The sequence below is a fragment of the Myotis myotis genome, unplaced genomic scaffold (genome assembly GCF_014108235.1).
Source record: "Myotis myotis isolate mMyoMyo1 unplaced genomic scaffold, mMyoMyo1.p scaffold_m19_p_8, whole genome shotgun sequence".
NCBI lineage: Eukaryota > Metazoa > Chordata > Mammalia > Chiroptera > Vespertilionidae > Myotis > Myotis myotis.
Genome location: NW_023416390.1, coordinates 13,401,383 through 13,428,079, shown reverse-complemented (window position 1 = coordinate 13,428,079; position 26,697 = coordinate 13,401,383). Strand labels below are relative to the sequence as shown.

The 26,697-nt window shown below is 37.3% G+C and overlaps 1 protein-coding gene and 1 long non-coding RNA gene across 3 annotated transcripts in view; one reads left to right on the top strand and one right to left on the bottom strand.

Moving 5' to 3' along the window:
- Positions 1 to 24: 24 nt before the first annotated feature.
- NDUFS1 (NADH:ubiquinone oxidoreductase core subunit S1) lies at positions 25 to 26,591 on the top strand. The gene is made up of 19 exons (XM_036318852.1): positions 25 to 228; positions 2,931 to 2,995; positions 3,510 to 3,601; positions 5,927 to 6,034; positions 6,725 to 6,801; positions 7,422 to 7,503; positions 7,595 to 7,725; positions 8,376 to 8,561; positions 10,235 to 10,369; positions 11,224 to 11,338; positions 12,102 to 12,247; positions 12,622 to 12,750; positions 14,200 to 14,329; positions 18,182 to 18,342; positions 20,243 to 20,397; positions 22,186 to 22,361; positions 23,223 to 23,357; positions 23,458 to 23,530; positions 25,155 to 26,591. The coding sequence occupies exons 2-19, from the start codon at positions 2,935 to 2,937 to the stop codon at positions 25,244 to 25,246; spliced, it is 2,184 nt and encodes a 727-aa protein (XP_036174745.1). The 5' UTR covers positions 25 to 228; positions 2,931 to 2,934; the 3' UTR covers positions 25,247 to 26,591.
- Positions 2,776 to 26,697, bottom strand: part of LOC118661175 — a 51,306-nt gene continuing 27,384 nt past the window's right edge. The window contains exon 3 of one of the 2 annotated variants that reach the window (XR_004969180.1): positions 2,776 to 3,224. This is a non-coding gene — a long non-coding RNA (uncharacterized LOC118661175). Of the gene's footprint in view, positions 3,225 to 5,947; positions 6,064 to 26,697 lie in introns of those variants that run through there. The other variant, XR_004969179.1, reaches the window with a different exon arrangement.

Here is a 26,697-nt window from a genome sequence, read left to right as displayed (position 1 = left end):
CGCCCTTCTCCCTGCTTTCTGTCAAATTGACGGAAATTGCCGAACTGAACCTGAGCCGGGGGGAAATTGGCGCAGCTGAGGTTTCTAGTCCCTCCTGGCTTCCCGTTCTCCAGGCCCGGCTGACGGAGGTCGCCGAGGCCGCCATATTGAATAAGCAACCGGGCGTCTAAGGGGGTCGGTGCGGTGCAGACAGTTCTGCCGAGTGCCCTCGGCGGCTCCAGACAGAAGGTGAGGACGTGTTTGGGTGCGAAGGTTGAGGTGCCATGGCCTCAGGAGGTTATTTCTTGAGAAAACTTTGCTTTGGCCCAGGAGACTCATTTCCCCCTTGTCCTTGACTGGGCGCTGCGTCCCACCCCGCCTCCCCGGGAGCCCCCGAGGGCCGGCCGGGGAGGTCTGCCGGCCCTGGTCTCTGGTCTGCTGGAGCAGGAAAGAAGCAGGCCCTGGGGAGCACTGGCCCGAACGCAGGCTTAGGGTGACCTTCGCTCCGCAGGGGCAATGCAGGACGTGCCCCTTTCTGGAGGGGAGGCCGTTTTGTTCCCTGGACGGGGACTTGTGTCAAGGGACTTCAGCCGACGGACGGAGCATTTTCTCCCCAGTCAGTACTTCGCTGGTCCAGTGCGTACGGTGTTGCCTTAGCAACCGTCCGCGCGTCTGACTGTTGGTTTGTTTTCGGTTTTGTCCATTGTGCGCGTTGGGTAGCGCTTTTTGGTCCTTTCGCCGGTCGGGGAAGCTGGAGGAGAAGACATGAAAAGTTAGAGCCCAAGGTCGCGCTGCGAGCAGCAAAGCCGCCCTGTTGGAAGGCCTTGGGCTCCCGAGCCTGACTGCAAGGTGGTGGGTCGGACACAGCCCTGCTCCGAAGCGAAAAACACACCCTGCATATCAGATATTGACATGACGATTCATAACAGAAGCAACATTACAGTGATGAAGTAGCAACAAAAATAATTTTGTGGTTGGGGGTCACCACAACACGAGGAACTCTATTCAAGGGTCGCGGCATTAGGAAGGTTGGGAACCACTGTGAGAGTACAGTGTAGACAGTGTAGTGAACTGTTTCTGATGACTCCACATCTAGAGTTTTTTTTGTTTAATGTTCTTCTCTCCCCCCCCCCCCCCCAATGTGTGTGTGCGTCGTTGCTGTGTGATTTTTGAATCTGTCATTACTCGAATTCAGCCAATTCAGGTTTTCCTCGACATCCGTAGGTTTTAATGGGACAGATGCTACTCATTCTGGAAGTGGGTGATTAGCTCTATTTGATGGTTTTTTAACCCCAGGGACCTGGTGTTAAGTCTTTAGAAGAAGGAAGTGACCAAAGGGCATTATTTCTTGTGCAGGAGCCTGCAATGTAGTCGGTACTGAGGTTGGTGGCTAGCCTGCAGTTTGCTGGGTGGAATAAAGATGTGTGTGCAGTGTGCGCCGAGAGTGTGAGCAGGAGCACGAAAGAGCACTTTTAAAAACCGCTCCTAAGTGGCCAATCCTGCCTAAATGCACTTCCGCTTGAACTGACATTTATTCGGCTCCAACCTATAGCACAGCCTCGGAAGCACTGTTTTCTGCTCTTTAGATCAGCAGAAACTCATGCACCAAAAGCCACTCGCTTGTAGGCGACAGACCTGATGTCTGCAAATCCAGTATCACAGGTTCAGAACTGATGAATTTTATGAATTATTGAGATCTGACGTACTGAAATTCCCTGTTATATATCATCTGTAACAGGCGTGTGAAGCTTGATGCTTAAAACTTAGGTATACGAGGTACACAGGGTGCCCCAAAATACGTCTACACGCTTGAACAGCAAGAAGCTGTTAAATGAAAATGAAATGTATCTTAGTAAACTGCCTTTAAAATTATATTCAAAGTGTGTATACATTTTTGGGGATGCTCTGTACATTATTTTCCACTCTCTTTACCTTTGAAATTCTTTATGTTGATATATTCTGATCACATAACTTGCATTTTTAAAAATTCCAAAGTGAAAAATTGTAATTTGGATGCTTAGCCCATCTGATCAAGTAAATGGACCAAAACCTCTAAAAGTTCAGCTAACTTTTCTCTTTGCTCATGTATATGCCTTTAATCGTTTACATAATCCACTTCTATGTATTTCAGTAATTCAGCAAACCTTTTAGAGCAGAGTTTTTCAACTTGCAGCACTCGACACTTGGGGTAACTCTTAGGGGGACTGCCCTGTGCATTGCAGGATGTGTAGCGTGCCCTGGCCTTGCCCCTCAATACCTGTAGCCGTCCCCAGTTGTGACAGCAGTGTGTCCAGGCATTGCCAAATGTTCTCTGGGAAGCAAAATTCTTCCTGGTTGAGAACCAGTGTTTTAGATCCTACTGTGTCAGCCTTGGGGGTAGGCATTGAAGATAAGTTCATAATGCAGTGAGAGTAGAACAGATAATTGCAAATCTGTAAGTTCAATGTACTCAGCACAAAAAATGGCACTCCAGACACTTCAAAGGGTTGGGCTTGTGAGCTAGCTCAGAATATCTCAGGAGCATTTAGTATGTAATTGCTAAGAATATTAGAAGGCATATTGTTAGGAAATGAAGGTAGAAAGGTAGGTTTTACTTTACATAGATATTAATGATAAACTGTTATTCTTGAAATTTGTTTTACTGTATAATAGTATTTTAAGTGTGATAATTTGTTAATAGTTAAAAACAACAAATCTGCCCTTTACATAGAATTAGAAGGCCCAAATTTACATACCAGCTGCTGCTTCTTAGCTCCTTGACATGGTGTAAGTCAGTAATCTTTTTGAGACTGAATATTCTCATATATAGAATTTGAGGGAAAATATCAGGATTTGTCAGTGTTCAAAGAAATAATGTATGTGGAATGTTTTAAAATCATAAAATATTACCAAAAAGTTTATAATTAGGGTTCTTCCTACAATAATATAACTCTTCTTTGTTTCATTCTTAGCAATATGTTAAGGATACCTGTGAGAAGGGCCTTAATAGGCCTTTCTAAGTCTCCTAAAGAATATGGTGAGTTGTTTTTTTTAATTTGCATTTGTTTGTACTCAACTTTCTATTTTTATAAATTCATAGATCTGTGGAATGTTTATTGCAAGACCCTAAACTCTTAATTTGTTTGAAATAAAAATAGAAACAAATGACCCAAGTCAAGTAGGATAATTTGGGAATTATAACTTTACCTTAAACAGTTTATAGAAATCATCATGGAATGTAAAGTAACTGGAACTGCCCATCATTGCTGCAAATGAAAAGAAACAGTCATTCTGCTTTTGAAAAGTGGTTTTCCCATGAACATATTTTTAGTGGTATAAAAAATTTTAACTTAAATTGCTATTAAAAGTAGACAACTATATTCTGTTTGGTATTCAAGATTAAAAAGCTTTTTTGGTAATACACTAATTTAAAAGTTTGAATCTGTAGAAATTTTAGGCTTGTATGTTAGAGTTAAGTAATCCATTATCATCTGCTATAATGAATTCAACCATATTAATCTGTTTTTCACTTCAATATTTTTGATGGTCAGTTCGAACAACAGCCACAGCAGCAAGCAACTTAATTGAAGTATTTGTTGACGGCCAGTCTGTCATGGTGGAACCGGGAACTACTGTCCTCCAAGTAGGCATATGTCCTAATTCTCTACTTTTGTGCATGTTCTGCTTTTTAGAAAAATACCAGTTTATTTCTTTATACTGTTTGTTTATCTCTAAAATTTTTAAGATTCCTTGATAAATACTCATAAAAGCACTATAGGCACATGAAAATAAGTAATTTGAAATCTTTGAAATCTTCCAAAGTGAGCTGTCATTTATGTTTCTGACTTTCTTTTATTTAAAATTTATTTTATTGATTAAAGAGGTAAACATAGATTGGTTGTTCCACTTACTTATGCATTCATTTCTTTTACGTGCCCTGACTGGGGATCGAACCTGAAACCTTGGCATATCAGATCGACACTAACTAACTGAGCTTCCCAGCCAGGGCTGATTCTCACTTTCTTAGTGAACGATGGCAATTCTTTTGTTTCACTTCTGCCTTCCAAATAAATGCTCATTAAGAAATTTGAAGTTACTTAAAATTATTAGTTAATATAGGTAAGTTTGGGGGGAAAGTAACCTCTGTTTGTTGTGAGCCTGCTTGATGCTTTGACTTTCATGTAACCTTTCTATTTTCAGTATATTTCTAGGAATATAACCTACAAAACAGGTAAGTGAAGGCCAATACATTCTTGAATATTTAGTTTCTCCAAATTTCTCCAGAACTAAGAAAATTGTTCATGCAGAAGTGATGCATTGTTGCATCTGCAAGTTCTCACAGAGCCAAATGCTATGTATTCATTTTAGCCACCATTTCTGGACTGTCTGCCAGGTATAGACATGTAAACAATAAATACATAACAAAAATATGTTCAAGGTACAGTGCAGAGTATTTTGGCAGGTATAGGAGGTGGTAGAAAGAGATGTGAGGAGCATGTCGGGTGATTCCTGAGGAGATTTGAAAGGATATAGACAAGGTTTGCATTGATGGAACATAAGGTATATGTAGAAGATGAGATAACAGGAAATCAAGTTATTCTGTAGGGAAGGTCCAGTCATGAAAGAAGATATAAGCCATGTTAAAGAGCTTGTAGTTTCACCCATCAGGAGTTTTTGTGGCTATTGAGCAATATGTCAGTGACAGTAGGATGATGGCTTGTGAGAAAAACAAGACTGGACTGAGAGATAAGGAGAGAGTGTCTTGCATTAGTGGAGCAGGAAATGAAAAGGCCTAAAATAGATGGAGCAATGGGAATGAAAACAAGATCGAGTTAAAGGAGAGTGAGAGGTAGATAGGCCTTTCGGAATGATGAAGAGCAGAGGGATTTTTGTGGATTCTTTGTTGGCTTATTTGGGGTGAATTAGTAGGGACAGAAATAGGTTGAATTTTAACTCTTTGGAGCATACACTTGCATAAATGCCTTTTTAAGTCTAAAGCTTGTAGAAGAGAGAACTCTGGGCTGCAGATGAAGAATGTGAGATATTACAAAGGCTGCGATAATATCATTTACTGCATCTAGCAAGTAGGAAGACTATACATTTTGCTAGGTAGTTAAAACATTGAACATTGCTTTAGAGCAGCGGTTCTCAACCTGTGGGTCGCGACCCCTTTGGGGTTCAAACAACCCTTTCACAGGGGTCGCCTAAGACCATTGGAAAACACATATATAATTACATATTTTTGTGATTAATCACTATGCTTTAATTATGTTCAATTTGTAACAGTGAAATTGGGGGTCACCACAACATGAGGAACTGTATTAAAGGGTCGCGGCATTAGGAAGGTTGAGAACCACTGCTTTAGAGTGAGGGCTAACTCTAGAGGAAATCTGAATATACTTATTGCAGGCTCAGAGAAGGAGGAGTGCTAATTGGTAGATAGAACTAATCCCTCTTACTAGGCAAACAGGAACTGGGAAGAGCTTCAGTCACAGTGGGGGTGTCAGTCCTGGGTTGGCTATTTGGAGTCAAAGCTAGAACCAGATCATAGCCAGCGAGGCTGTGTGAAGTGGAGTCTCTGATCTAAAGGAGGAGGCAAAGAAGATGCCCATGTATGAAACCACTGGGCTAGAGTTTGAATGGGAGTCGTGAACAGTGGTTCAGAATAGAAATGGGGAATCAAGCCTTCAGTCTGAAGCTGCTTCATTTAGTTTCTTCCATGTAAAGTGTAGACATGGCTGTGGATCCTTAAAGAGGCAGCTTCAGAGCAGACTGAGGTTGGAATCAAGAGCAAAGAAAGGAAATCTCTTCGAGGATGAAGAAAGAATGAATGAAAATACAGATATTTGTAAATAGGACTAATAAGATAGGTAGGAGGATGGCCTCACCCTCCCTCCCGTGTTTTAGGCACAACTAGAATGAGGTCAGGCTATTCTAATGCAAAGCTTTCTTACTTGTTGTCTTCTAGGCTTGTGAGAAGGTTGGCATGCAGATCCCTCGATTCTGTTACCATGAAAGGCTGTCAATTGCTGGAAACTGCAGGATGTGCCTTGTTGAAATTGAGAAAGCTCCTAAGGTACTTGATGCCTAAAATTCCACTCCATGCTGTGGAAGGTAGAAAACTTTAAATCTCACAGCAAACTGTATTTAGAATCACTATTATAGTGGAGAATCTAGCCCTTTTTACTTCTTTCTATAAATTAATTTTGTGGATGATTGATTCTCTTCAAAAGTGGAAACACATTGATGAAAGTGCTTTGTAAACACAAGGGCTATAAAATTCTAACAAATTCAGAAATTAAAGGTGTCTTTTTACAGCTGTCAGTATTTCCAAATGGCTATATGACACACAACTGGGAGGTGGAGTTGCTAAGCAGTACATCAGAAGTGCTTATGCTGTGCCGTTTTCAGTAGAGAAAAGGATAGCAGTGAAGAGGTTCACTTTGAGTTTAATTTCATTTTGGCCTATGCAGTTTTAATTCAGTAGTGCCTGCTAATCAAAAAGCAGCTTTGTGATGTTCTATTTCAGACCCTTATAGAAAATCGCATTGGTAGAATAAAATGAAGATCTAGGATGTCTTATTTGTTTCTAAAAGAAATGTAAAGTGTCAGATTATCATATTATGAATATGAAAGTTAAAAAATTCAGTCTTCAAAAATACTCTCTTTTTTTCTTATTTTCAGAAGTATAATGTTTTTATATGTTGGGTTACTTATAATTACAAATAAATACAAATACTTACAGATGTTTCTATTGAAATTTCAGGTTGTAGCTGCTTGTGCCATGCCAGTAATGAAAGGTTGGAATATCTTGACAAACTCAGAGAAATCTAAGAAAGCCAGGTACTTACTGTTACTTGGCTTAGTAACTTTTCTTAGACCAGAAAATTATTGAACTGAGATTATTGCAGTGATATATTACTTTACTGGTCCTGATTTGCTTTGCATTTGTGTGTTTGTTTTTGTTTCAATTAATATGAATATTTTTTGAGGACAGTTCAGCTTCCGGTAATTTTGTGTTGTTATAAGTCACAATTTTTTAGATTCTCTAATGATACTTTTTTTTTAAAAAATATATTTTATTGATTTTTTACAGAGAGGAAGGGAGAGAGATAGAGAGTTAGAAACATCGATGAGAGAGAAACATCGATCAGCTGCCTCCTGCACATCTCCCACTGGGGATGTGCCCGCAACCCAGGTACATGCTCTTGACTGGAATCGAACCTGGGACCTTTCATTCCGCAAGCCGACACTCTATCCACTGAGCCAAACCGGTTTCGGCCTCTAATGATACTTTATTCTAGGCTTCTGTAAGCATTTTTTAGGTTGTTTTTAATACTACTTGGATAATGGTTACATTGACATTTCTGATAACTAAAATTAATACTATATGATAGCATACATCTATGAAGGTTATTTAAATAGTATATGAAAACCATTTTATATATTAACTTTTCGTACAGGGAAGGTGTGATGGAGTTCTTATTAGCAAATCACCCATTGGACTGCCCTATTTGTGATCAGGGAGGCGAATGTGATCTGCAGGTATGTAGGGTAATCTTATGAATCTATTTGGTAGTCTCAAGTTTTAATTTTATTACCAGCATTAGATTAACTCTCTTGTGATCTATTTAAGGACCAGTCCATGATGTTTGGAAGTGATAGGAGCCGGTTTTTAGAGGGGAAACGTGCTGTGGAGGACAAGAATATTGGGCCGTTGGTAAAGACCATTATGACTAGATGTATACAGTGTACTCGCTGCATCAGGTAATTCCCCACCCCCCCTTTCTGGAATATCATTTGTATACTTATTTAATATTCATAAAATTTGGTGGAATAACAACACTTTCATTTGGTGGGAGAAGAGGAATGTTTTTAACGTTTTTTTTTGCATCAGCCAATAAAATGAGTAAGTTGGTCACTTTTGGTTAATATCAATGTCAGTTGGATTTAAAAACCAAATCTATAAGCATTAACTCTGTGGTAATTTGCTGAGCTATATACATGTAATTTGTGCAATTTTATGTATGTGTGCTATGCCTCAAATGCAAACATTGAATTTTTGTTTTTTAAAAAAATATTTTTTTATTGATTTCTGAGAGGAAAGGAGAGGTCAGATATAGAAACCTCAATGATGAGAGAGAATCATTGATCACTTCCCTTCTGCATGAACTGGGGATTGAGCTTGCAACCCAGGCATGTGCCCTGACCAGGAATCGAACTGTGACTTCCTGGTTTACAGGTCGACAGTCAACCATTGAGCCACATTGGCTGAGCTATAGAATTACTTTTTATCTAGGGAGTATGCTCACCATTGAAAATATACTCACATCTTTTTCAGTGCTTGAAAATGATAGTAGGAAAGGAGATTAATTTTGCTGGATTTGACGATTTTATGGTATATTTTTGTCTTGCAGGTTTGCAAGTGAGATTGCAGGAGTAGATGATTTGGGAACAACAGGCAGAGGAAATGATATGCAAGTTGGCACATACATTGAAAAGATGTTTATGTCTGAACTGTCTGGGAATATCATTGATATCTGTCCTGTAGGTGCCCTGACCTCTAAGCCCTATGCCTTCACTGCCCGGCCTTGGGAAACAAGGTACTCATATGTATTTTTTAGATAATTTCTGCCCTTTGCTACTATTAAAAACTTTATAAAGAAGCTTCTTTCTGAGTCCTAAGTGCTTTGGTCTGCTAAGTTATTATTTGTTTGCATTAAGTAAAATCATCTTATATTTTGATTTCAGAGAGGATGGGAGAGGGAGATATAAATATCAGTGATGAGAGAGAATCTTTGATTGACTGCCTCCAGCACACCCCACATTGGGGATCGAGCCCACAACCCAGGCATATGCCCTGACTGGGAATCAAACCATGACCTCCTGGTTCATTGGTTGACGTTCAACCACTGAGCCATGCCAGCTGGGCAAATAAAATCCTTTTGCTGGAAAATAAATAGTTATAGATTGTAGGATAGAATGCAACTGCAAATTTAAAATTTATGGTCTGTTTTCATTGTATATTAAGTTTTTAACTATGTGAATATATTGTACTTTAACCAATTCCTATGATTAGACATTTTGTTTCTATTTTTTATAATTACAAATCTATGATAAACATTCATAAATTTTCTTGTATATCTCTGGTTCTTCTGATTAAACCAAGAAATGGAGTTGGTAGTACAACAAATATGAATATTTTTAAGGTTTTAGAAACATATAATCAAATTCCCCTCCACTTTTAAACTTCCACCAGAGTTTATGGAGTTTCTTAAAATTCCAGGTATCAAACATTGTATTTATGTGTGCAAAAGGACTGGGGGGTGGAGAACAGTACAAAACAGATGTTTAATTAGAGAGTTTGTTCCCTTCTCCTCAGCCAATAAGGCTTCCATACTCAGCCAGTAGATCTGTGTGTGAATAGAGGAGCACATTCAAAGTTCAGGCTGTTTTCAAGTTGGCCCAATGTGTTTCCACTGGATACTTTGAATCTCAGTGTCATCTCGGAGTGTGAATAGCTTGGGGCCCTCTCTGGTCTCAGCTGCACATATATGAACAGCCTTTGCTAGGAGTGCTTGCCCCAACTATGCCTACAGCCTCTAGTACGTTTGGCTCTCCTCACTCAAGGATCTCCATGATATCACTTCCCCAGGCAACTTTCCTCATTGCTCCATATTGAGTGATTGTTCATCTGCAGGAAAGAAGCTCCCATCTTCACAGCCTGCCCTATCCTGGCAAAACCTCTAGTTCAAGGTGGTGGGAGGAGGGCTAAGAACTGCCCTAAACCAGAATACCGCTGATTTCCACTGTTCTTAAAGTTAAGCTGTTTTCCCAGGCATAAGAGTTTCTATGAATTTCCCTTCGGTAGAGTTCCAGAGTGTTGAATTGGTTGTTTTTAATTTTGTTCAATGTTATTTTTGTTTTTTTGGGGGAAGGAATTGTCAAGCTCTTAAATACCAAGCCAGAAATCTCTCCCTTTTTGTTATTTTGATACTCAAATTGTTTCAGATTTGCCCATTTAGAGCCCTTCCAGTTGGCTTCTATATCAGAACAATTTTAAAGTCTTCATTTTTTGCATTAGGAATTTATGTGATGTGTTCAAATATGAGGGTTTTTAAAAATTTTTTAAAGCATTTTCTCTGAGTTCCATTATTTTTAGAAATTCATAAAGGAAAGTAATTACACAGTTTTTTGTTTGGGGTAAACCAGATAGCAGAAACTTTATTCTTATTCATAAAATCAACATTGCAAATATATGTATGTATTTTCTCAGAAAGACAGAATCCATTGATGTAATGGATGCAGTTGGAAGTAATATTGTGGTAAGCACAAGAACTGGAGAGGTGATGAGGATTTTGCCAAGAATGCATGAGGACATTAATGAAGAGTGGATCTCTGATAAAACCAGGTATATGCCATATTGCTCTCCTTTTGCAATTGATTTAAAGGAAATTTTATAATAATTTTAAAGAACTATCTTTTGTATAGTTGCAAATTAACTAATGAATATAGGCTATTAAATTCTGTACTATTAATATAGAGAATTGGACAAAACTAACAATAGTTTTAGATATGTCACTGGTTTTCATATTAACTTTGAGATACATCTTTTTTCCTTCTAAACCAGCGGTTCTCAACCTGTGGATCGCAACCCCTTTGGTGGTCGAACGATCCTTTCACAGGGGTCGCCTAAGACCATCCTGCATATCAGATATTTACATTACGATTCATAGCAGTAGCAACATTACAGTTATGAAGTATCAACGAAAATAATTTTATGGTTGGGTCACAACATGAGGAACTGTATTTAAAGGGCCAGAAGGTTGAGAACCACTGTTCTAAATGGAGAAATTGAAGTAGATGAAGATATGTCAGTTTGTTTATTGGAGAAAATAAGCAAAATATCAGTTAGAGTTTATGCAACATAATTTTTTGATAAAATATCTAGAGGCACTCAGGTTTTATAAATAAAAATGATTTAGCTTTTTCAGCTGTCATATTGTTTGTGTAATTTTAAGATTATTCAGGTAGCTGAAAATAAGTTATAAGAATTCAAGCTTTATAGGTGGTGTTTTAGTTTTTACCTGATATTTGTAAAATATTTATTAGTTTACCTCTAAGAAAACCTAGAATAATTACTTGTCAGGTATTTATTAACTTACTTGATAATGAATTTAACATTTTTTTTAGATTTTAAATTTGGAAATTATAGTTGCCTCTTTATCAAGATTCCACAAATGGTGTAATTTCTGTTTAATCTAGATTTGCCTATGATGGGCTAAAACGCCAAAGACTTACCGAGCCGATGGTCAGAAATGAAAAAGGGCTTTTAACCTATACCTCCTGGGAGGATGCACTCTCTCGTGTAGCTGGAATGGTAAAACATGGACATATAAAATAAATAGTATTTGTGATTTTTCAGTGACATCTTTGTAGTGAAGAAGAGATATATATTTCTTCATTTCTTTCCCTTTGCAAAGATTATTAACAAACATTGAGAACTGTATGCCAGATGTAATGCTAGATGCAGGGATATAGAAATCACTAACACATCTCTCACAGTCTTGTAGGGAAAGAAAGATACCTAATTAGGCAATTATCATATGCTGCTATGGGTAGTTGTGCAGGAAATGATATGTGACATATAAGTGATATATGAGTGGTGCCTAACCAGGGCTAGCATATCAAGGCTGCCTTCCTGGATAAGGTGACTCCTTAGGCAAAATTTAAGAATAATGAATACTAGTTTGCCAAAGCAAAAATAAAGGGAATGCCTTTCAACATGCAGGGCTTGAGGGAATGACAGATACTTGAGAAAAAGTTGTATTTAACTGTAACTCCTAGTCTTCATCCTCCAGACCTCATTTTGAGGCCCTTTTGTTCCTAATTTAAAACAAACAGCTTCCTTCCAAGCTGGTGTTACTAGGGTTGGCCCCACATATACCTCTCACAGATTAATTAATCATTGGTGTGAAACTTTTTATTAGAAGTTTGTTGCTTTTTTTCTACTTGAAAATGATTTTTTTTTAAATTTTATTTTTTAGTTACAATTGAAAATGATTATTTTGTTCTCTGAACTGTTCATTGTGGTCTTTGCTGAATGAAAACTCCTTTGTGATACCTTTTACGTTCATTTCCAGTTGCAGAGTTTTCAAGGCAAAGATGTGGCAGCAATTGCAGGTGGCTTGGTGGATGCTGAAGCCCTTGTAGCTCTCAAAGATTTGCTTAATAGAGTGGACTCTGACACCCTATGCACTGAAGAGGTCTTCCCCACTGCAGGAGCTGGGTGAGAATTATAAAGCTAGGATCTAGGTTTCCTTCCTTCATTCCTGCCTTCCCTCTCCACCTCCCTCCCTACCTTCCTCCTTTCCTTCCTGTGTATAAGTCAACACATCTGTAGTATCTATGACTGAAATGAGACAACTTGGATTCTCTAACATGCCCACCAATTTATTTTCACATATAGACCAGCATTAAATCAGGAGGTATTGCAGAATCCAATTATAAATAAGTTTCTGAAACTTTGATGTAATTTAGGAATACTTCATAAAAATGTTTTGTCTGGGATTGCCATGGGTTTGTTGACACGAAGATATTCCATGGATTGTCAGTGTATGTTAGTTTTAAAGTAAACTTGTATTTTTAATTTTGTATTTCTAGCACAGATTTGCGATCCAATTATCTTCTTAATACTACAATTGCTGGTGTGGAAGAGGCAGATGTTGTCCTTCTGGTTGGTACAAATCCACGTTTTGAGGCACCACTATTTAATGCTAGAATTCGAAAGAGGTTAGTAATAGTATTCAGGTTTTAAATATATTTATGTGATAATTCGTTTTATATATGAAAAATTATTATTTTAGCTGACTTCTAAGTATTAGTAGGAGGGAAACTTCAAAATACTATTGGAGGATAGTTTCTAACAGGTCTACCCCCCGGGGTCTCCTCCCAATGATCTTTTATTTGTCTTATTTTTAAATAATTTAAGATGCTTGAAATGATCTTTGTATACACTGTTTTGTAGTACTGTTCACCCAGATTAACCAGTGTTAACATTTTGTCATGTTTATTATTCTTGTTCCATGTAGATATGTGTGAATGTAATTTTCTGAATTTTTACTCCTAAATACTTCTATGTGGGTTTCCTAAGAACAAGGGACATTCTCTTAAATAATGAAGTATTTAGTATTGATACAGTATTATTTATTCCACAGTTTATGTTCAGATTTTACCAATTTTCCCATAATTGTTTTAGAGTAATTTTTTTCCTGCCAGAATCTAGTCTAGAGTCACACATTGTAATTAGTGTCATGACTCCTCAGTCCCTTTTTTGGGGCATTTTTTTGAAGAACACAGGGCAGTTATTTTGTAGAATGCCTCTCCATCTTTTTGTATCTTAGAGATCTGTGGATAGGTCAATCATATAATTTATTTTCTAAACTGGGACACTGTTGAGAGTGAAATGGGGAGGTGTTAATTACTCCAGGATAACAGGTTTCAGCCAGCACTGTCTCAGACAAATCAAAATATGTGTTCACCGTGTTTATAACTATTTTTGGAGGAACTAGATCCATACTTTCATGTCAGAGAGAGTAAATATGAATGAGGTAGTTTGTTTTCATGAAATACATATACATATACATATATATATATATATATATATATATATATATATATTAATCCTCACTCAAGGATATGTTTATTGATTTTTAGAGAGAGAAAGGAAGAGAGAGTGAGAGAGAAATAGTGGTGTGAGAGAGAAACATGGATTGGTTGCCTCCCATATGTGTCCCAACTGGGGATCAAACCTGCAACCTAGGTATATGCCCTGACTGGGAATTGAGCATGCAACCTTTTAGGTATACCAGATGATGCCACCCGGCAGGGCTTTCATGAACTATATTTAAATGGCTTTAGTGGATAATTAGGAGATAATTCTGTTGTGTAAATATGGCAAAAACAAAACTACAGATCATTTATTCTAAAATTAGTCTTTGTTTATAGCTGGTTTATACAGTTAGCACTCTTACACAGAAAATTAATTGACTACCTTTGTGTGTATTTTTACAACACTTTATTTTGAAAGGTACACAGTAAATTATATCTGTTAAGGTTAAATGTTCTGCTGGTGTTTTTGTGCTTTTAACATTTTGTAATATAAATAACATGTAACACTAGCATTAATGAGACCAATAGCTCAGTAATTTAGCTCTAAAAACTTTGCTGTTTTTATTTCAGCTGGCTTCATAATGACTTAAAAGTGGCCCTTATAGGCAGCCAAGTGGATCTCACTTACAGATATGACCATCTGGGAGATTCTCCCAAAATTCTTCAAGACATTGCTTCAGGTACCCATCCATTCAGCCAGGTACTCTCAAATTATATGTATTTACACTTACTGATTTTTAAGTATTGTTAAAATTTCTTGTTTTTGTAATATTATGTGGTTACTGTTAAAAATTACAGCGATATAGACAAGATCATGGAAGAAAGTAAAAAATTCAAAATCCTACCACCCCAAACAAGTATTGGTAATACATTATAATCATCTCTCTGTTCATATATAGAGCAAAATAGATGAATAACAGGCAAACAAACAAAAATGAAGTGATACCATACGTGCTGTTTTTATTTACTGGAGTTTAATTTTATTTAAAATTATCAGAAAAGACATTGAAGTGAAACTGAAAGGATTAAACCTTAACCTTCAATGAATTTTTTCTTATTCTTTTTTTGTTTTAATCTTTACCCTAAGATATCTTTCCATTGATCTTTAGAGAGAGAAATTGGAAGGGAAAGGGGGAGGGGGGAGAGAGAGAAACTTCCATGTAAGAGAGCTACATTGACTGGTTGCCTCCCACATGCGCCCTGACTGGAGGTATGTGCCCTTGACCAGGAATCAAACCCATGGTCTGCAGGCTGATGCTCTAACTATTGAGCAAACTGGCTAGGGCAATGAAGTCTTTATTGCAAGTTATTATTCCTAAAAGAAATTTCACCACTTCTTTTACATGACCTTTTTCATTACTGGATTCTTCATAAATATTCATTTCCTTGCTGTCTGTAGATTATAGTTGTTCATTTCTTATTTTTTAAAGAGAGTCTCATAGGTGCACTATCCCTTGAGTTCTTGCTTGCTTGAGAATGTCTAGTATTCCTGAAGAGAGCCTTAGCAGATAGAAAGTTCTAGGGTCACACTTTTTTTCTTCTCTAAACTTTCATAAACACTCTTGTTACTGTGGAGAAGTCTGATATCAGCTCTTTTCTCCCAGCCCTGTCCTATTTTTTTTTTCCCTGTCTAGATACTTTTTTCTTGAAAGTTAAGAATTTCACCAGAAAGTGTCTTAATGGTGGTTCTCTATCACTTTTTATCTGAGGAGGTGTGCCTTTCAGTCTGAAGACTCAAGGTTCTCTTTATTTTAGAATTTGTGTGTGTGTGTGTGATTATTTTAAAAGTGGGAGGGGTTTTTATTTCTCATAATGGTTCTAGAGGTAGGTAGTTTAACAGATGATACAGGTTTCCCAAGATGTCATCAAGGAAGGGGCCTGCCTTCTTGCTTTGCTATCCTCGCTGCATTTGCTCACTCATGTGTTTGTGTGAGCCTCCTCTCATGGTTCCAAGATGATTGCTTCATTTATAGCCTCAAATGTAAATAAGAAGACAGTTGGGTCAAAGGGACAAAGCAGCCAAGCCCTACTTGTTTAAAGAGGAAAAACATTACCATGATTACAATGATCAAAAATACTAAAAAATATTAAGTAGTCCTCTTTTATCTCTAGTTCTCATCCTCATGCCCCAGGAGATGATTCAGTGTTCTTCAGGAAAATTTGCTTATAATAGATTTCAATGTATGTTTTCCATTATATAACTAGAGGCCTGGTGCACAAAATTTGTGCACTGGTGGGGGGGCGTGGCCTGCAGGGATTGGCCCACTGTGGGAGCAGCTGCTCGTCCTGGTCAGCCAAGCAGTGTTCCCACTGTGATAGTGCACTGACCACCAGGGTCAGCTCCGGCGTTGAGTGTCTGCCCCTGGTGGTCAGTACACGTCATAGCAACTGGTCGACCAGTCATTCTGGTCGTTCCGCCATTCGGTCTCTGGGCTTTTATTATGTAGGATTAGTTATTTTCTCTCTCTCTTTTTAAACGTGTGCCTTTTAAAAATATATTTTTTTATTGGTTTCAGAGAGGAAGGGAAAGGAAGTGATAGGAACATCAGTGATGAGCCCTAGCTGATTTGGCTCAGTGGATAGAGTGTTGGCCTGAAGACTGAAGGGTCTCGGGTTCTATTCCAGTCAAGGACACATGCCGGGGTTGTGGGCTCGATCCCCAGTAGCGGGTGTGCAGGAGGCAGCCAATCAATGATTCTTTCTTGTCATTTATGTTTCTACTAGAAGCCCGGTGCACAAAAATTTGTGCACTGGCAGTGGAGGGGGTCTCTCTCAGCCCAACCTGTGCCCTCTCACAGTCTGGGACCCCTTGGGAGATAACCACCTGCTGGCTTAGACCCGCTCCCCTGGTGGCAGATGGTACGCCCAGTCCCGTGGTGCCTGCCCTGTCTTCCCTGGTCGCACACGGCAGGCCCGGATCCTGTGCTGGGGCTGGCAGTGGCTGGGGATCGCACTGCCGTCTGCGCAGGGCAGCGCAGCGGGATCTGCCTGCAGTATGCAAATTTAATGGCCATCTTTGTTGGGTTAATTTGCATACTCTTCTGATTGGCTTGATGAGTGTAGCAAAGGTATGGTCAATTAGCATCTTTGTCTTTTATTAGTGTAGATCTTTCTCCCTCTCCCTTCCTCTTTGAAATCAATTAAAAAAATATATACATATGTGTGTATATATATATATATATATATATATATATATATATACACACTTTTTTTAAAAAAAAGAAACATCAATGATGAGAATTACTGATCAGATGCCTCTGCATGCCCCTTACTGGGAATCAAGCCTGCCACACCAGCTGGGCAATTCTATTTTCTTCATCAAGAACTCTTAACCATGCAGATATTGGATCTCCTTTTCTATCTTTTCTGCCATTTTTTCCGTAGTTCTTTTGTTCTTTTTCAGTTTGTTTTATATAATTTATAGCCTTTCTTGTTCCTGTATTTACAGTCATGTTTTATTTTGTTTTTTATTGTTTCTGGAATGGTGTTCATATCTAATTTCTCTTCCAGTTCTCTCCTTAGTTCTGATATGAAAATCTATTGTATTATACCCTCTATTATGTCACTTATTTGAACTCTTTTTTTGTTTGTTTTTACTGATTTTTTTTGGAGGGTAAAGGGGGGATATGAAGGGAAAGGGAGAGATAGAAACATTGATGAGAGAGAAACATCAACATTGATTGACTGCTTTCTGCATGGTCTCCGCTGAGGATTGATCCAGAAACCAGGGCATGTACCCTGACTGAGAATGGAACCAGTGACCTCTTGGTGCATGGGTCAATCGATGCTCAACCACTGAGCCACACACCACAGGCCAGGCTGAAATCTTATTTTTTTAAAGTGCGATAAAAGTGTGTTTTTAATTTTTTGAGCTATTGAAACTTTCTCCGAACTCTTCACATTTCCTTGGGAAATTCCTCTTGCAATATCCTCCTCTTTGTAGTATCTAGGTATAATTCTCATGCTGATTCTTTGATTAGGGCTAGCTGTCTGTTGAAGAATGAAACAGGGATGGGCAGGAGAGTGAGCTATGTAGTCTACAGCTTTACTTCTAAATTTTTTCATCTTCTACCAAAGATGGAGTTTCCTTTGCTCTTGGCATGCACTCCCCCCTTAGTCTTTGGCATTCAGGAAGTTGCTATGTTTGAAAGCAAACTGCATTGGGATCTAGGGATCATTGCTTTCCCTACCACCTCCTCCCTGTCTGGGACCTGGTGAGTAGACAGAAGACAGTAGACATGATACCTTAGCATGGTTTCTCCTGTTACACAGTACCATCGGAATCTCAGTCGGGAACATTCCCCAATTCCTCTGACTCAGTGTTCCTGACCAAAGTTGTTTGGGTTGGATTTTGACTCCCAATGTTTACTTTTAGAAAATCTGTTTTATCTCGTGGTACTTGTTTAATCATTTCACATAGCATTGGCAATGTGATTAATTGTGGCTATATGTATGTTGACTAAACTTGGGGACAGCATATTGTAGATTCAAATTTGGTTAAGTTTAGTTTTCATGTGTTTTTCATAAAAGTTACAAAATTTTTTTTTAATAGGTCTTAAAGGAAGCTAAAAAACCTATGGTGGTTTTAGGTAGTTCTGCGCTCCAAAGAAATGATGGGGCAGCGATTCTTGCAGCTGTTTCCAGCATTGCTCAAAAGATTCGGATGAGCAGTGGTGTTGCTGGTGATTGGAAAGTTATGAATATCCTACATAGGTATGTTGAGTATTGTTTTACATAATATAAAATTCAAGTAATTTTGTGTATAAGGGTGTTACATTGTCACATTTAGATTTACAAACAACTTAATATTGAACAACATTATCTTAGCTGGTATGAAATAGAAACCTTTATTTTCTTTGTGAGAAAAACCCAAGATAATAAAAAGTATTTTAAAATATCCAAATTTTCAGTTAAGTGCTGAGAAATCTTGAAAATCTGAATCAGTATAACTTGTTTCAAAAATTACAATGTCTTTGATTAAATGATGAAAATGTGAGCTAACTTACTGAGAATATATCTGAAGTTTTTTGGTGAGTATATTAACAATGCAAGTTTAAGACAGTTTCGAAAGAGAAAAAAGTGTATGAAATAAAAGTTTTCTTTATTTCACTATCTGTAGATAATTACTATTGCTATTTTGATGTACTCTTCTCTGGTCTTTTATTTTCCGTGTAAAATAATATAGTTGAAATCATACTATGCATACAATTTTGTGTCCTCATTTTGATTCTTATTACCAAATAAAAATTTCTTCCTGTTATTAGAAATAATTTAAAGAATATATTTTTATTGATTTCAGAGAGGAAGAGAGAGAGAGAAACATCAATGATTAGAGAGAATCATTGATTGACTGCCTCCACACTTCACACTGGGGTTTGAGCCCACACCTGGGCATGTGTCCTGATCAGTAATCAAACTGTGACCTCCTGGGTCATAGGTCAACACTCAACCACTGAGCCACACTAGCTGGGCACAACTTGCATTTTTAAGATAGGTTTGGCTATTCTGGGTCTTTTGCAGTCCTTATGAATTTTAGGATCAGTTGGTCAGTTTCTGCAAAGGATTCAGCTATGAATTTTTTTTAATCCTCACCAGAGAATATGTTTCCATAGATTGGAGAGAGAGAGAATTGGGAGAGGGAGAAAGAGAAACATCAATGTGAGAGAGAAACATCTATCTTTTTTAAAAGATTATTTTCTGCTTATAAGAGTTATATATGTTCACAGAAAAAAATTCCGCCGAAACCGGTTTGGCTCAGTGGACAGAGCGTCGGCTTGCGGACTGAAAGGTCCCAGGTTCGATTCCGGTTGAGGGCATGTGCCTGGGTTGCGGGCACATCCCCAGTAGGAGATGTACAGGAGGCAGCTGATCGATGTTTCTCTCTCATCGATGTTTCTGACTATCTGTCTCTCTCTCTCCCTTCCTCTCTGTAAAAAATCAATAAAATATATTAAAAAAAAAAAATTCCATAAAGACATACACCATTGTATTCATTATGTTTTCTCTGAATTACAGTTTTATGAGTGTGTTTAAATTTATCCCTTTTGGCTTTCAAAATCACCCATTTTTCTCTAATTTACTGTGTTTGGCTTATGTGTTTTATGGCTTAACTATATTGAATAAGAATCAACTTAAAACAATTGCAATTGGCAGAAAGCTTCCAAAATTATTTCATTAAATATTAGCTAAGGAAGAAACACAGTGTCCTAGACATCTTGTTTGTTTGTTTGTTTTTTAGCCATTCTTAAAAGTAAAAGATTATTGTTTCTGCTTTTGACATCTGTTTTAAATGGATTAAAAAGGTGAGGGATGGTTTAGGTATCACATTAAATTTTTTTTTAAACCTGAGGATATTTTCATTGATTTTCAGAGAGAGAGAAAGTGGGAGAGAGAGTGCAAAGCATCAATGTGAGAAAGAAATATTGATCAGTTGTCTTCCATTAACACCCTGACCAGCTGAGGATAGAAACGGCAACCTAGGAATGGAAGCCTTGACCTTTGACCTTTCGGTGTATGGAACAATGCTCCTACCAGCTGAGCCACACCGGCCAGGACTCATTTAATTTTTTATAGTGAAACATGGTACTTATGCTGAAAATTCCTAATTCTACAGGATTGCAAGCCAAGTAGCTGCTTTAGACCTTGGGTATAAGCCTGGGGTGGAAGCAATTCGAAAGAACCCTCCCAAAGTGTTATTTCTCCTCGGAGCAGATGGAGGTTGTATCACTCGACAGGATTTGCCAAAGGATTGTTTCATTATTTATCAAGGTAAGTAGCATCTGTGACACCAGAAACGGAAGAGAATAGTACACTGTGTATTGTAGAAACTGTATGGCAATATATTCAGTGGATTGAATATTTTCCATTCAGGAGTTTCCCCCACACACCCTCCCAATATTTTTAAAACCAAGTTAAAGGTTTTATTTGTTAAGAGGCCCGGTGCACAAAATTCGTGCACGGGGGGGGGGTGTCCCTCAGCCCAGCCTGCACCCTCTCCAATCCTGGATCCCTCTTGCAATCCAGAACCACTGGCTCCTGACTGCTCACCTGCTTGCTTGCCTATTGCCCCTAACTGCTCACCCCTGTCAGCCTGATTCCCCCTAACTGCTCTCCCCTCCTGGCCTGATCCCCCTAACTGCCTATCTGCTCTCCCTTCCTCTCCACACCCTTCAGAACCCCGGCGCAGGCTACTGAGAGCTCTCCGCCGTGCCCCTGCCCCTGCCCCTACCCCCGTCCTGATTGGTTGTTACGTGAAGGCGTCCTGGAAAATTTGCATATTCCTCTATTAGTATAGATAGTTGGTACTGCTATTAAGAATTATTACTTGATGTGATTTAATAACAGAATTAAACCTAAATGCTCCTAGTAATAGGAATGGTTAAATTCTGGTTTATTTATACAATGAGATATTATATAACATTAAAATTCAGCTTTTCAAAGAAACCATGTAAAAACGTTAAAAATCATGAGTCCTGTATTACAGGACTTTAATGCATCATATTTAATAGTGCTCCTTGGGCTTTTTTTTAAATATTTGACTCATTTTCTTGAACTCTCATTCATTGTATGAAATGAAATCAAATTTCCCTGGAATAAATAGAGTCCAGAGTTTTCTCGATATTTTACAAAGAAAAGTATTACATAATTTTCCACTTCATTTTACACATAAACACCGTAAATTTATAATAGGCTTTTCATGGAAGTAGTTTGTATCTTTAGTTTGATAAAGTTAAACCGAAATGCATAAACTCAAATTCTATAGTTTTATCCAGAGATAATTATTGATTATGGTTTGTTGTTGTTTGTTAAGTAATTTATTTTTTAACTTTTATTATTTTGAGAGAGAGATTTGCTGCTCTACTTATTTATGCATTCATTGGCTGATGCTTGTATGTGCCCTGACCAGGCTCAAACCCACAACCTTGGCATATGGGAATGACGCCCCAACCAACTGAGCTACCCGGCCAGGGTGATTGTGGTTTTGATATGCATGCTTCATACATTTTCCTATGCATATACAAGCATGTACACAAATGAAAAAGTTTATATGTTGTGCTATAATTCTTCATTTAATTTCTTCCCCCCCAACAGTTTGTTAAACTATTAGTGATTCATTATACTATTTTTTATAATTCTCTGTATATACCCTTTTCAGTGTTACTACTGTCTTATTCTTGTTGTACACTTTTTGTTTCTCCACCATTTCAGTCTACTTTACCAAATTTCACTAACATTCATATGAGCATTTTCACTTTATAATCATCAAGAGAAATAATTTACCTAGTTGTCACTATATATGTGTATGAGATACATATTTGTGTATTTGCAAACAATAATCTGGAAAGATACAATATCAAGTACTTTAACAGTAATTTTTTTTGGGAAGGAAGTTGAATTGTGGGCAAGGTCGGTTTTAATCTTTATTCCAGTGTTTCAGTATTGTATTGTTTTTATTTTTAAAACACTTTTATAATTTTAAAAATGTTTACTGTGTTCATGTAATAGTACCTAATCAGTTTTTTAAAATGTTGTTTGCCATTATCCATCTTTTCACAGGACATCACGGTGATGTTGGAGCTCCTATAGCTGATGTTATTCTCCCAGGCGCAGCTTACACAGAGAAGTCTGCTACTTATGTCAATACTGAGGGCCGAGCTCAGCAGACTAAAGTAGCAGTGACCCCTCCTGGCTTGGCGAGAGAAGACAGGAAAATTTTAAGAGCCCTCTCGGAGGTATTTATTCTTGGTTGCTTGACATGTTAGTTTGTCAGAATGGTTTTCAAAGTCAAGGAAGACCCAAGTCTGTAATGCAAAGATGATTTGAATTATCTCTACAGGGAAAATGTGTTTAAAAAATGGAAATTTGAAATTGGTATTTTAATTTTTGACTTGTCTTATATTTCTTTTAACTCTTTTTACTATAAAAAGAATCATGAGATTTAAAATAATGTAGTTGTTTATAAGCTGTATATAATCAATAACAAGCAGTCAGTCACCTTTAGCATAGCATTATCTCTTCAATCATTTATTTCATAATCAGTCTATTTTCTAAAGATAAATTACTAGTGTACTGACAGCTATTTATGGATTACCAGTGTTTTTTACAATTGTGTTCCCCTCTTACCCCCTTGCTTAATATACACACTAATGGACACCAGTAGATTTTCAGTAGTACTGTGTATTTCACCATAGTCACAGTTACAATCAGGGATGAGCAAAAATAGGTTTACAGTTGTATGTGCAACACAGCATTTATTCTAGGCCCGGGGCATGAAATTCGTGAACGGGTAGGGTCTCTAGGCCTGGCCGGAGATCAGGGCTGATTGGGGCCTTCCAGCTGCCTGTGAGGCCTTCCTTTGTTCCATGCCGCCCCCTGGTGGTCAGCACACGTCATAGTGAGCAATAGAACTCCCAGTCAAACTCCGGAGGGGACACTTTGCATATTAGCCTTATATAGAGAGAGAGATTATTATTTATTCATTATTGTATTTTTCATATAAACAGTTGTGAACCTACTTTTGCCCACCCATATAGTATTTGAAAATTTTAAGTATTAAAGCTTTATGTCAATTTTTGGGTCCTGATATGTTATAGATAGCAGGCATAACTCTTCCATATGATACTCTGGATCAAGTAAGGAACAGATTGGAAGAAGTCTCTCCTAATCTTGTTCGATATGATGATGTTGAAGGAGCTAATTATTTCCAGCAAGCAAGTGAGCTCTCCAAGGTAAAAACTTACTTATATGCAGTTTTCATAATAGTGTATCCTTCAGTGTAACAGTAGTACTTTTTAATACTATTATTAATCTCTTACTCCTCTTTTGCAGCTAGTGAACCAGCAACTACTTGCTGATCCTCTTGTTCCACCTCAGCTAACAATAAAAGACTTCTATATGACAGGTATGCAATTGTCAACATAACTGGCAAGTATGAAAGGTGGTAAGGAATAATTCAGCATTGTGATTACAACCTGTTAGTATTTAATATTTTTAATTTTTGAAGATTTTAAAACATCAGAACTGGTATAATTCATATTTTCTGATTTTACTGTAATTCCCTTTTCTAAAATGTAAGCAGAGTTTGAAAATGCAGGAAAAGTTAACAGATTTTAAATATAAAATTTTACTGTTGTATTTAGTATCACTATGTAGCAATTTAGGGAGAGTTTTTCTGTGAAAGTTTTCCTGAGAATTACAGAAGAATCAAAATACTTCAGTGGTGAAACGTGTTAAATGGTGCTTCTGATGGAAGGGGTTAGGAATGTTTTTAAGGAATGCAGACTAACTGAAACTTGTTTACTGCACATCTTACAACACTTGATATAACATCTAGCTTATGAGGTACTTGATAGATGATTTAAACATTTTTTTATATCTAAAAGCAGGTAGGAGTATATTTTAATTTTTTTGGTACAATTTATATTTAAGATTATTTTTAATAGGATGTTTAGTAATGTTATAAAAGTTGTATTCATTGTAGCCGAAACCGGTTTGGCTCAGTGGATAGAGCGTCGGCCTGCGGACTAAAAGGTCCCAGGTTCGATTCTGGTCAAGGGCATGTACCTGGGTTGCAGGCATATCCCCAGTAGGAGATGTGCAGGAGGCAGCTGATCGATGTTTCTCTCTCATCGATGTTTCTAACTCTCTATGTCTCTCCCTTCCTCTCTGTAAAAAATCAATAAAATATATTAAAAAAAAAAAAGTTGTATTCATTGTAGAATATATGCCTAAGCTAAAAATAGCAAGAAAAACTCACTATGACCCCACTACTCAGAAATAACTATATTTATTTTTTTTTTTAATATATTTTATTGATTTTTTACAGAGAGGAAGGGAGAGACATAGAGAGTTAGAAACATCGATGAGAGAGAAACATCGATCAGCTGCCTCCTGCACATCTCCTTCTGGGGATGTGCCCGCAACCCAGGCACATGCCCCTGACCGGAATCGAACCTGGGACCTTTCAGTCCGCAGGCCGACGCTCTATCCACTGAGCCAAACCGGTTTTGGCAACTATACTTATTTTTAACATTTTGGCCAATCACTCGGGGATATATACATATATTATTCTAACAAAAACAGATTATTTGGTTACTATGGGTTTTTTGTTTGCTTTTTATAGCTGTTGAAATGTAATTCATAGGCCATGAAATTTACCCATAAAGTGTACAATTGAATGCGTTTTAATACACATTGTTGTGTGACCTTTTTTCCAATTACAGTATATATTCACGTATTTTTCCAGAGTCTTTAATGCTTTTCTATAATATGTTTAATTGTTGCATACTGGCACATTGTTTGCTATATGTAATTATTTAATCATACCTAGGAATACTTATTAAAAGCATTTAGCTAATAAGGGGCTTATTCTCTGAATTTGTTGGTTGATCTCACAAAATTTACACATAGTTGCATAATTTTATATAGCCTTTTTTTTGTTGTTCCTGAATATGTGAAACAGAGTTTTACTATGTGCTTTTTTAAAGTTGTATTATCAAAGTCCAACTTTTTAAAATCTCTTTCAGATTCAATTAGCAGAGCCTCACAGACCATGGCCAAATGTGTTAAAGCTGTCACAGAGGGTGCCCAGGCAGTAGAGGAACCATCCATATGCTGAAACATCTACCAGTTTTGCTACAGATACTTAATGGACAACTATGTTGGAGTGATCTCTTAGAGGTTTCTCTCTTTAAAAAATAATCTGAATGATGTAATATTTAAGGTTCTATCATGCTTATTTGAAAAACAATATTGCAATCATCAAAGAACTTGGAGCTTCCAAGAATGTTTATGTATTGTGTGTAAACATTAAATAGCTTAATAAACATGTACACATGCTTTTTCATGTAAAAGCATTAATAGTCTTTGTGATGAATACAAAGAAAATCCTTAAAATATGAATTTTTGTTTATCTTTATAGGTCATTTATGTTTGTAAATGGGTTAAAGAAGCAAAGCTTCCATTAGGACCCCTTTTTTAATTTGTTTTGTTTTTTTGTTAATCCTCACCTGTTTTTTCCATTTATTTTTAGAGAGAGTGGGAGAGAAGGAGGGAGGAAGGGAGGGAGGGAGGAAGGGAGGGAGAAATATTGATGTAAGCGAGACACATCAATTGGTTGCCTTTGCACGAGCCCCACCTGGGGCCAGAATCGAACTTGTAACCCAGGTTTGTGCCCTTGACCGAGAATGAAACTCGTAACCCTTCAGTGTGCAGGCTGACACTCTAACCACTGAGCACACTGGCGAGGGCAGGACCCCCTTTTTTATTGTTAAAATAAAGATTTAAGCATTCTGTCAGAGTGGGTACATAGAAAAAATACATAATCATATACTGTATGTATCCTGGAAAATTATAATAACGATAGCTAATGGTTATTCAACTTGTTCTGTGTGCGAAGTAACCACTAAGCTTACATGTATTATCTTGTTTTGTCCTTGCTCTGACCCTATAAGGTAGTAGTATCTCATTTTACAGGTGAAGAAACTGAAGCCCAGGTAATATTAGGTAGCTTGCTCAAGGCCACAACAAAAAAGTCAGACTCAAGCTGAGGTCCGACTCCAAAATGTATTGTTCTTAACTGCTACACATAATTCCCTGCCATTGATGCATATTCTAAGAATTGGTATTGAGGAGCTTAATGGGTAACACATTTTTCTGTATTCTCTTGTACCTGTTTATATAATGTCATGGTGGTTATGTGACATTTTTCTTTGGATAATAGATTACACATACATACACCCACCGGGAATGAGGGAGGTCTGAAGAGATCTATAATGTAGGTCTTCATTGATGTTTCATATTCATTATATTAGTACCATGTATAGTATTAAGTCAGATAAATTTCCAGTAATAGAAAATAAACTAATAGCTTTCATAATTTTTAATTGTCAAAACACAAAGGAAAAATTTTACAGTTAATCTTGGAGGTAATCTAAAGCTATATTAAATTTTTTCAAAATTCACGTTCAGAATCCTTTTGTTTTATTATCCCTTTCTGCTTTCCTGATTATTCCTTTCTGCTTTTCTGATATAAACTCAATTCCATTGATTGTAAGGGAAAGTCATGTC